This window comes from Panthera uncia, chromosome D2 (assembly GCF_023721935.1).
Source record: "Panthera uncia isolate 11264 chromosome D2, Puncia_PCG_1.0, whole genome shotgun sequence".
NCBI lineage: Eukaryota > Metazoa > Chordata > Mammalia > Carnivora > Felidae > Panthera > Panthera uncia.
Window position 1 is genome coordinate 44,959,207 of NC_064818.1, and position 12,113 is coordinate 44,971,319.

General features: G+C 48.8%; 1 protein-coding gene across 5 annotated transcripts in view; it reads left to right on the forward strand.

The window, feature by feature from the left end:
* WDFY4 (WDFY family member 4) overlaps positions 1-12,113 on the forward strand; it is a 298,336-nt gene that overhangs the window by 191,866 nt on the left and 94,357 nt on the right. For all 5 annotated transcript variants that reach the window (XM_049645343.1, XM_049645342.1, XM_049645345.1 and 2 more), the window contains one exon: positions 10,518-10,666. In XM_049645343.1, coding sequence (XP_049501300.1) covers positions 10,518-10,666 — 149 coding nt within the window. The remainder of the gene's footprint in view (positions 1-10,517; positions 10,667-12,113) is intronic.

Consider the following 12,113-nt stretch of genomic DNA (forward strand, 5'->3'; position numbering starts at 1 on the left):
GGTCTCCATGTCACACAGCAGGAAACTGTCAGAAGCGCCACACGTGGCTTGTTGTGGTAGCAGGGATCTCCAGGCTGTGTAGACAGGAGCATGCCGAACTCAGCAGGCGCTGAGAATAGGAGCAGTCCCTTTTCCACTTAGCACTTCGTATCCCCTGGCCTGCCTGGAGGGGACAGCCTGGGGGCTGGGGGCCCAGATGAATGTCAGTTCCCTGGAACCAAAGACTGAGCAGCTGCAAAGTCAAGGTTATTCCTGCCATTATCTGGACATTCGTTCTTTTCTCAAGCTGTTTTGATTCATTTCACTGGGTTATGTTGTTGCCTCTGGCTTCCTGGTAAATTATAGGAGAGGTTATTTTCCGATTCAGCCTGAGTTTCTCCAGGATCACTGGAACCAAAACACTGGACACACTTGCTCCCTGGAGAAGGAGGTGTGGGAGGAGAGCAGCCAGGGCCACGTAAGGTCAGGCTTCCCGAAGGCAGGATAATGGGGGGCAGAGGCTACAGGCAGACTTCGTACTGACCCCCTTACTAAGCCCCGTCTCCACCACTTACAGGCCTAATGACTTTGAATAAAGTAGTGGAATCACTTCTGACCTCATCCCTAATCCCATCTTTAAATGGGATTATACTCCTTGACTCACCAGTTTGTATCAAAGATCAAAGGTGTACTGTGTGCCCCTGCCTGAAACTCTGTTTTCCATGCAGAGGGAGCTCTAGGTGGGTTGTATCTGCTGTTATCACTGTAGACCATTGCTCCTTTTATAATTAAGAGAGAGAGAGAGAGAGAGCAAGCCAGGGAGAGAGGCAGAGAGAGAGAGAGAGAGAGAGAGAGAGAGAGAGAATCTGAAGCAGGCTCCACACTCAGCATGGAGCCCAACGAGGGTTCAATCCCACAACCCTGGGATCATGACCTGAACCGAAATCAGATGCTCAACCAACTGAGTCACCCAGGTGCCCCATTCCTCTTCTTTTAATACTACCTCAGGATTTGTTCTCTCATTCCAAGAAGGAAGGAGGTGTGGGGTGCAAACCCCGGTACTTAAGTCATGACCTTGAGGAAGTGGGAAAGGGTCTGTCAGTGCCAACAACGAAGTGCTCCTATGAAAACCTGGCCCCAGATGGCCTGACTCCTGGGATGCTCCTGTGAGGCAAGGTGTGAGTGACTGGGCACAATGCGAGAGTCAAGGGGTCTGAGTTGCGCTGCTGTCCTGCTGAGATGGTGGAAGATGAGGCAGAGAGTCAGAGGAGAGCCCATGAGAGACCAGGCCTACTGGGATGGGGCTCCCAGAGGACTTCTTGAATCCACCACAAAATGCAACATTTTGTGAGAAAGAGGGAAGTTGCTGGGTTTGGGGCATAGATTAGCATGTGGTGAAACAGAGTGAGTCCCTAAATTTTTTATTTATTTATTTTTTAATTAAAAAAATTTTTTTAATGTTTATTTATTTTTGAGAGAGAGAGAGACAGAGTGCAAGAGGGGAAGGGGCAGAGAGAAAGAAGGAGACACAGAATCTGAAGCAGGCTCCAGGCTCTGAGCTGTCAGCCCAGAGCCTGACGCGGGGCTTGAACCTATGGACCAGACCGTGAGATCATGACCTGAGCTGAAGTCAGACACTCAACCAACTGAGCCACCAGGGCCCCTTTTAAAAAATTTTTTTAATGTTTATTTAGTTTTGAGAGACAGTGAGACAGAGCATAAGCAGGGGAGGGCAGAGAGAGAGGGAGACACAGCATCCGAAGCAGGCTCCAAGCTCTGAGCTGTCAGCACAGAGCCCAAAGCGGGGCTTGAACCCATGAACCGTGAGATCATGACCTGAGCCAAAGTCAGACGCTCAACCAACTGAGCCACCCAGGCGCCCCTATTTTAATTTTATTTTTAAATTTTTCTTTAGTGTTTACGTATTTTTGAGAGACAGACCATGAGTGGGGGAGGGACAGAGAGAGAGGGGAACGAGTCCTTAAATTTAAAGCAAGAGGCAGGAAGGAGCGTGAGGAAGAAGGCTGCAGAAACCCAAGAGCATCCTGGGGCAGAAGAGTAGAGTCAGGTCTACACTAGGAGCTCTCCTAGTGCTCCATGGAGCAGGCCCCGGTGGGCTGTGGGGCCATGCGTCCCCCCGCCCCCGACTTGCCCCCCTCCCCTCCCACACGTCCACCAGCCAGGCCCTCACGGCCCACGCGCACCTGCTCACCACTGCCCCGTAGCCGAGGCCTCCTGGGTGGACCTGTCCTGGTGTCCCGTGTATGCCCACAGCACTCTGCTCACTCTGCTGCCAGAACCCCCTCATCTCAGGGCTCTGATGCTATTTCTGAGTCTTCCTGTGGGTTCTTCACAGGCACGGATGCGTTTGAACTTATCCTTGTCCCTTCCTTTCCTGACATGAAGGATTTGTGCTCTGGAAAGGTCTGCTGAACTGGCGAGTGCAGCTGTGTGAAGAGGCGCCCACAGGGAGCCAGCTGGATGTACATAGCTCTCAGAGCGGGCAGACTGCCTGCAGCCATGACCTGGGTCTTCCCTCGGGTCCCTCAGGGCCTGGCTGGTCGGTGGAACCTCTCTGGGAGCAGGTGAGACATGGCTGAGCAGGGCCTGGCTTCCACCGCAAATCCACCCCCACCACCGAGGAGGCAGATGCCAACAGTTTGGGCCCAAGAGGGCAGCTTGGCACAGGGCAAGTGCTCCGACTGGACTCAGAGCCGCCTCCTGCTCTTTGTTTATTGCTATGGCTGGACGTCTGGAGCCGTTGCTCTGTGTCCTTTACACAGCACCTCATCTCGTCTCACAGGGCCTCTGAGGGTGGCTGCCTCACTTCTCTTTCCCAGGTGGCAAGAGTCGGGCCTCATGTGCCTGCCAGCTGAAATTGCTGGAATTTGATGGCAGATCTGTGTCATTCGAAATTCATGTGGTTTTCCACTTTCTTCCAACTCACTGTGTCGAGCAAGTTACCCTAAACTCCCCACTGCCCTCCCCTTCAGCAACCTTCCTGTACTGGGGCTCACGGACGTTGGCTCCAGGCCCTCTTGCGTTTCTTTTGTAAACTTTCTGGTTAACACTGGCCCAGGCGGGCAGGCCTCCAGGTCCCTCACCACACACAGCATCTCCGCACAGGACACAGCAGGCCAAGCACGTGCCATCCTGCCCGCCTGCTCATGCCCTAGCCTCCGGTCCAGTTTACTGCTTGTCAAGAGCGGGAACTGGACCTTGAGGAAGGACGATTTGTGGCACTGACCTTTGACCTGTGAATATGTTCCAGCAAAAATATACAAAGTTTGCCCAGAGCAGGTGCATGTGTATATTTGGAGGGGGAGGGGCAGTGGTACCCTCAGTATTTCTTCAGGCCGCTACTTTCTGCCTGTATTGAGACATTTTGTAGCAAGAGTTCTCTGTAAACTAGGTATTCCCCTGACTCCGACATCTCTGTTAGACCTTCTGGGCCTGTGTTTTTTCCAAATTTCTAAGAAAGCACACTCAACCAGAGTGTGTGGCCGATGCATCCGTGCTCAGAAAACCTGGAACACTGGCCGTCAACTAGCCATCATGTAAGCCGGACAGGCAGCCCCACGGTGAGTCCCTGCTTCCCCCTGCCCTGCCCCCTCGGAAGTGCTTTGCCAGAACAGTCCAAGGAGACTCTCTAGGTTGTGACCTCTTTCCAGGCTCCTGGGTGGCCCACCCCTGCCAGGGGCCTCCAGGGGAAGCAGGCAGGGCTGGGGCTCCAGAGTGGCAGCAGCTTAACTCCTGTCTTTTTGCGAACATTGGAGCTCTGACCACTTCCAGCGATACCTGGGACTGTGATTATTCTGTGCTCCCCTTGCGTCATTGATTAATGATTCCCAGAACCACAAACACATTTCTCTGCAACCAGCTCCATGTGACGTGAGAAGCGGTATATGTAATGCATACTAATCATGGGTCCGAGTTAACCACCGTGCCGTTAGGGACAGTCCTTTGTACCCTGCCACATAAGCTGCTCTTAGAGGTGAGTCTCCACTTGGCAAAATGGGCTTCCGAGACCCAAACCAGAGCCAGAAGTCAAGTGGGAGTTGTGTTTGCTGTTGCTGTTCGCTTTGATTACGTGGACAACTAAAATTAATTTCAGTGCAGACTCCGTGTGAAATATTAGCTCGGGCTTGCTTGCAAGGAATCAGGTCAAAGGGAGTTATTTTTGGTCTGGACAGCAGAGAGCAGCATCAGGCTCTTCCCAGATGTTTTGAGCGGAGGCCCTTTATGGGAAGCGAAGACGTGTGTTAACCTTCCTGGGTAGTACCTCCCCGTGTAGGTGAACAGCCCCGACTGGCTTTCTAAGATGTAGAGATGCACGGGTCATACCTACTTAACCCCTTCTGCGACTCTGTCCACCATATTTTGTGCACAAGGCCATTCCCCAGCTGGCCCTGCGGCCTCCCTGAACCTTGTCTCCCTCGCCCTTACATGTATGCGCACACAGAGGACACACACACACACACACACCTGACTTTTTACTCTAATTGCATACAGCTACTTATGGTCTCCAAACATGTCCAGCTGCTTCAAGACTGTGCCATGGAATGCTTCTCCCGTTTTTACTCTTCTTTATTCCTTTTTTTTTTGTCCCTGCGTGTTTTTATTTTTTTTTTCAACATTTTTTATTTATTTTTGGGACAGAGAGAGACAGAGCATGAACGGGGGAGGGGCAGAGAGAGAGGGAGACACAGAATCAGAAACAGGCTCCAGGCTCTGAGCCATCAGCCCAGAGCCTGATGCGGGGCTCGAACTCACGGACCGCGAGATCGTGACCTGGCTGAAGTCGGACGCTTAACCGACTGCGCCACCCAGGCGCCCCTACTCTTCTTTATTCCTAACCCCAGCCTTGAGGTCACCTCCTTGGGAACTGTTTCTCTTATGTCAACCCCATCCCCTCTCTCACCCCTGTCTGGGCCAGACAGCTCCCTCTGTGTCCCCGGTGCCTGTATTTCCCCTGTCCATGCTGTGCCAGGATGGTTGATACTCTTCTCCCTCCTGTTAGACCACCAGCACCATGAAGGTGTGCTTTATCTCCCTTTGTGCCTGACGGGTGTGGGATACACACTGAACATTCAATGCAGGTCTGAGAAATGAATGCATGAACGAACGAACAAATGAGTGAGCTATAAGCAGCACGTTTATGTGAGAGGAGACCTCATCTTTCATAGCTTCGCTGGTGTCTGTGAGTCCGTTTCTCGAAGTGTGGTCTTCAGCATCATCTAGGCTTCTTATTAAACTGCGGATTCCAGGTCCCACTCTGTACCTGCCGAACCAGAACATCTGGGAGTATAGCCTGGGAATGTGAACTCCAGCAAGCTGCCCAGGTGATTCTCATGCATTCTCTTTGGATAAATGCCCGAGATACACACACACACACACACACACACACACACACACACACACACGTCTGGGTTTTGCAACATTCAGAGCTGCCCGGGCTAGAAACGTGCTCCAGTTTCAATCAGTCACCAATGTGTAAATCCTTAGCAAATGCATGCTTTGAATAGTCGTCAATATGTTTCACATTACGCTGGTGCAATTTCCATCCTTTCCATCTGGTCTCCTGTGAGCCCGCCTTGAAAGGTGGGGAGGCTCAGCTCTTTGCAGGCTTGCCCGTGGAAGTGGTGCCTGCAGGCAGGCAGGGGGCATCCCCGCTCCTTGTCTGAAAAGATGAGCTGCTATCAAGCATTATATTTCCTCTCAGATTTGCCAAACTGATATAAAAATAGTATCTTTTTATTGTTTTAAGATACATTTTTGGGGCACCTGGGTGGCTCAGTCGGTTGAGTGTCCGACTTTGGCTCAGGTCATGATCTCACAGTCCGTGAGTTCGAGCCCCGCGTCGAGCTCTGTGCTGACAGCTCAGAGCCTGGAGCCTGCTTCTGATTTTGTGTCTCCCTTTCTCTCTGCTCTTCCCCCACTTGCAGTCTGCCTCTCTCTCTCTCTAAATTAAATAAACATGAAAAAAATTTCTTATAAGAAAAAGATACATTTTTTTTATGACTATTATGACCAAATACTCGACTGAAAAGTGATCAAGATGCCAGAGTTCACACGTAGCCAACATAAATGTAATTTACACAGTCTCTCTCTGTTTTGATGCTTAACTTTTTTGAGAAATGAGGATACTTATTCTATGTGCCAGTATAACAACATGTATTGACAGCAGGGTCTAGGCAGGCAGAAGATGGACAAAAGGGACACATGACCCACGTGTGCAGGGTTAAAGCTTTATTTGCAGTAGATTTTGCATACAAATATAAGGAAATGTACACATCTGCTCTGCTCTGGATATCTCACAGGACAGCTCTGCGTCTGTTTTTCTACCCATCAAATTCAGGCATTGCACTAACTTGCAGACTAATGATACTGGAAAGAACTTCAAAGAGCCTCCAGCTGACCTTCCCCTTTTGCAGATGTGCACACTGAGGCCCGACTCTATGAGAATGTGCTGGCAGGGGCTTCGAGGGAATGTCCCAGCAAATTATTGCCCCTGTAACTTCAGCTCTGGGAGTTTTGGATTTCCAGACAACCTGTTCCTTATCATACACAAGGCCAGGTGTGGCCACACACTTAGTTATCCACCTGCCAGGAATGATAATATATTATCCAGCTGATCTTAAAAAAAAAAAAGAAATTCTACTTCTGAAGCTGAAGTTCCTCTCTTTTTGGAGTGATCAATAGAATCACGGCATGAGGGATTTCTTAATCATGAGTAAACTTGGGGAGGCAACCCTCCCAGGGCTAATTTAAATGGAAGAGCGGGTAATAGTTCACTTGGGCTCATTTTTTAGTTTTTAAAATGCCATTCTTTTCTAGAAGAATCAATTTTTAAGCTATTAACCCAGCTCTCACCAGACGTTTTTCTTGTGGTTTGATTTATTCTGGTTGTTACTTAATTCCCCCCAAAAGAAAAGCCCAGGAGATCATAGGAATGTGCCCCAGCCCCTACTGTTGGCTCCAAAGAAGTTGGGCAAGGGTGGGGCTTCGTGGGGGAGGGGACAGGTTTGGAGGTGCACAGACCAGTGCTACATCTCACTGTGTGAACTTGAGGATGAAGTCTCCTCTGTACAAAGGGTTAGAGAAGAAAGTTTAAACAAGCTCACATAACCCTTCTGACGGGGCTGGTGGGAGTATAAATTGGTACCACCTTGCAAGAGGGCAGTCCGGCAACAGAGGAGAATTTAAGATACCCACACCCTTGGTCTGCAGTCCAACTTCTAGAAATACATCCTTCAGATTTACCTGAGTGTTCTGAGGGACATAGGTACAAGGATAGTCACCACGGCATTGCTTGTGATGCCCAAACGTTAGAAAACAACCTGATTCCATAGGGGTTTGGTCGACTAAGTTCTAGTACATCCTTGCAAGGAAATAGCCTGTACCTATTAATAAGAGGGAGACAACTGTGTAAGAAGTGATTTGCAAGGGTCTCCAAGATGGGCCATGAAGGGAAAAAACTAGATGTAGAACAGTAAGCATATGAATATGCTATTTGTATAAAATAAAAAAGGATATGTATACAGTATCTTATACATTCTTAAGTATAGAATATACTTATTTTGAGTGTATATACTGTAGGAGAGTTACAACTTTCCCCCTACCCCATTAGAGGCTCCAAACAGGCCTAAGAATTAAGGTGACAGAAGACAGATTAACAGGATAATACGGATTTTACTTTTACAGGTACATGGGAGCCATCACAGGAAAATGCAGAGCCCCAAAAGTGGTTGGGCCTAAGTGCTTAAGTTGAACAAAATATAGTAATTGTGAAAAAGTAACTAAAAGATACAGGGAGGCTCAAGGGAGGTAAGGGTTTGTCCAGCCAGATTTGTTTGTACAGATTTCCCTAGGTCTGACCTCTCTGTCTCTGGTGCTAAGAGTGTTCGTTTCCTCCTAATATAGGGAGGGCATTTTTCACCTGGGAGTTATCCTTGCTTTCAGGAAGAAAAGCGTAGGCCAGAGTGCTGTTCCTGTACCTGCTGTCGTTTTAAGTGTCTTTGATGCAAAACAATCCTCGGGACAAAGTGGTGTATTTTGGGGTGGCACATGGGCTACCCTTCCATACAATAAAGTGGTGATGGTGATTGCCTCTGGGGAAGGCTTTCAGGGAAGCTGGAGGGCTCCACTCAATTGCCTACATCCCAAAGTAGACATTTATCCTCAATCCTTCCTATTATTATTATTGTTATTACTAGTCTTCCAGTCTGTTGAGTAGCAGTTCTTGTCGATTCTACCCCTTCTTGCTTAGCTTCCCTACTTGTCTCCTTTTTCCCACTTGCCCCTGCCACCCTATCCCAAGCCACCATTTTTCCACAGGACTACAGGAAGAGCCATGTGACTGACCACCTGCTCTTGGCTCCTTTGGATCTACTCTGCACCCAGCAGCCAGTGTCCTCTTTCACAAATGACCCCTCCCATGGCTTCCTATTGCAACGAGAAAACCCAATGGCCTTACCAAGATTCCAGGCCCCTCCCCAGACCTAAGCATGCCTACTTCTCAACTTCAATTCAGCCACTCTGACCTCTTTTCTGTTCCCCAGATCTACCCTTTCTGTCTGTAGGCTCCGGACTGGATATTCTTTTCCCCTGAAATGTTCTCTGAGTTTTCCATGGCTTCCCCACTTCCATAAATCAAGTCTCAGAGTTTGTGTAAAAGTGTCCCTACAAGCTTCTCTCTTCCTTGTTATCAGCCTGTTGTTTCTCTCTCAGCACATAGCACAATTTGTGATCGTTTATTGGTTGATGTTGCATGCCTACTACCCCCTAGTAGGGGGTAGATTTTCCCCCTAGATTTTAAGCCCCGTGAGGATAGGGTTCTTGTTTATCTTGTCCATGCCTCTGTCCCCAAAGCCTAGCTCAGGGCCTGGCATATAGTAGGTGCTGAGTCCAAACTTGTGAATAGATGGCCGTATGGATGAATGAACAAAGTTGCAAATGAGTCCGTGGTAAATCGTGGCTCTGCAGGCAGGTTGAGGGCCAGCTCCTCTGACAAGGTGGATGCAGGAGAGGCCTGGGAGCCAGCAGCCTACAGAGGGCTTGGGTTTTAGGAGCCAAGATAATTAGCTAGTTCTCACTTAGGAAAAATAGTTCAGAGATGACTTTCCCTGGATCACAGTGGGTAATGCTTAACTTGGAACCAAAAACCCTTGGCGGATCTTCATCTTCTGGCCTTGGCCCTGACTTTGATCCCATTTGATGCACGAGTTGGAGAACTGGTGTTCAAGGCCTGCTTTCCAGATTTCATCACTGTGGTCCTATTATTTCTCCCAACGGTGAGCAGGGAGCTTAGCTTCAATCCCAGGCTCAGCCACTTACTATGTGACTAATCTTGGGTGAGATTTTTACCCCTGGACCTTTTTTTTTTCCCCCCAGTAGTAAAATCTCCCTTGCCTGCTTGAAAGGATTATATTGGTTAATACGTGTAAAATGTTTACAATGGCCATATGTTAGGTAGTTGAAAAAAATCAGTTCCTCTTTTGTGTAACTGGAATTAGCATAGAATTGCCCTGAGAAAATGTTGGCCTTGGCCTTGCTCTTGGTCCATTTGGGTTCCTGTCGTCTAGAATTCATTTCTTTCCTCACTTGTTCAGGAAAGTGTTTCATGTGAGGACCCACTTAGTCCTGACTTCCTGTAGGACTCTAGGTCATACCAAGACATTGTCCCAGGTCAGGCCCCCCCGGAAGCCAACTACGGGTCAGAGGTGTGTATGCGGGAAGTTCACCGGGAGGGATAATCACAGGATCGGGCAGGGGGAGAAAGGCAACTCTGAGGCTCTCAGCAAAGGCCTCTGATTCCACAGAAGCTTGAGGTCTGGAGTGATTCTTCAGAGTTGGCTGGAATTGAGGCAAAGGGTGACTCTTCCAGCCCTACAGTGACCAGATATTGGGTACAGACAGCCACTGGGAAGGGGGCGTGACCTTTGGCCAGGCTTTCTCTTTAGCAGAGGTAATTCTGGAAAGCTGCCCGCATTTCCAGCCACTGAGAGAACCTGAGTCTGAAAGGAGGGATAGAGCATGGGCCTCCTCTGCACACACCTTGGACTAGCCTTGGCCTTGCAGAGATAGCAGTATCAGTTTTAACACTTGTGGGTCTAGGCAGACCAGTTCCACTCCTGGCTCAGCCACTCACCAGCTGGCCCCCTGACAAGCTCCTTCACCTCTGTAACTGAGGGATGCTGGTACCTTAAAAACCTTCCTCATTGTTAACTGCAGAATGTTTTGCGTGATTGTGCAGGAGGTAAAGTGAGACAGATTGTCAATATGCCCGAAACAGCAATAAATACTCATCTTGGTGGGGGTAGCGGTGGCCTTGGGTAAATGAGGTAACTACACAGGGCATTGGGTGTAGATGTGCCACTTAAACTCTGAAGAGCAGGGCAGCTCTCGGGCAGTGGCTCTGTCCCTCTTACAGGGCGCTACTCCGACGTCCAGTGTCTCAGTGGGTGACTGGTCATCCATAAGCATGATGGGCCTGCTTCACATGCACACGAACTGACCGTGACGCTGTTTCCCTCCAGGTGACACAGAAGTACTCCCTGGTGATCGTGCAGGGCCACCTGGTCTCCGAAGGGATCCTGCTTTTTGGCCATCAGCACTTCTACATCTGTGAGAACTTCACGCTGTCCCCTGTGGGTGATGTCTACTGTACCCGCCACTGCTTATCCAAGTGAGTTCCCTGCTTTCCCCAGCAGATTCTTCCCTGAGCCTTAACTTCCTTCCCAGCCGCCCCTACTCCTACCCCGCCCACCTTGTTCTCTTTGTGGGCTGACATTTGTGCCTGAAACGGAGCCATGAGCTAAAATAGAAGAACTGAGACATAGGCATCCATGACTGTGGCTTCCCAAAGCTGAAGTTTGGGGTGGGTAACAATGGGACTGCTCCTCATACCTCTCGTGATATGGGGCACACCTCAAGACAAAGGGGCTTCTCTCCTTAGGTTATTTCGGTGATTGAATCCAGTCCCATCAGCTTGCTCATTCAACAGCTTGTCGATTGCTCCTTCTGTGCAAACCATCAGACGGTGGCCCTCGTGCTGAGTGAGTGCACTCAGCAGCACAAATGGGTTCTTTCGGAAAGAGTTTCGAGCACACTGACATCACAAATTTATTATGAGAGGAGCCTTCTGGGATCACACTTGATGACGTGGGGCTAGTGTGGTGAGGGAGGGCTACTGGAGGAGGGAGGCTGAGATCTGGGTTCTGAAACATGGCTGGGATTTGGGTAGAAGTCAGACAAGTCTTTTTTTTTTTTTTTTTTTTTTTACACCAACGAATACCAGAGGTCTTTGGCAGGAAATTCAGAAGTCCTTCTTTATAATCAAGTGTATTTGTTCAGGTAGCTCTCCTTGGTTAATTCTCTTGTGTTCATAATGTACAGCCATTCATTCAAAGTCAGATTGACTCTGTTCACACTTTGGCTAGGAGCTCAGTTGTCAGGTAATATGCCCCACCTGATCATCACATTTGATCATCACAACAAACATGGATGAAGATTTCTTGACTTTTCTGGTTTAGCAAAGGTTCAAATGATGACAAGATAACCTCTTCACCCGGAAGCTCTTAAACTAGTATCAAGTCACCTTGAGGGCTAGTTTAAACAGACTTCTGGGAACCCACCTTCACCCCAGTTTCTACTTTGATAGATCTGCCGGAGGGCCTGAGATTTTAACAAGGTCTTGGGTGATGCTGATGCTTCTGGTGTGGGACCACGCTTTGAGAACCGCTGTTTTAGACTATCGACAGAAGCACCAGAGCCTTACCTGCCAATAACTTAAAAATTTTAACCCCTGGTTGTTGTTATCATTTCCAGCCTATGGCAGGAAGCAAGAGTTCAAGGAGTGTGAAAGAATAGATGTCAGCCCACCCTCCTTTGATTTAGATTTGCTTTAAAATGCTTGGCATTTTTCTTTCTGCTCATTTGCATCTTTTATTCATACCAAGTGTTCACCGGTTGCTGCGAGTCTTCTGTGCTTTTCCAAGGCAGGAGGAGCATAATTAATCCTTGGCACATGCATCCCATCTTATTCCTCATGTTTTATTGATACTGATCAATACGGACAATGAGTCTGCAGACTTGCCTTTCTGAGAGCTGATGAAAGCTTTCTCGTCTACCTA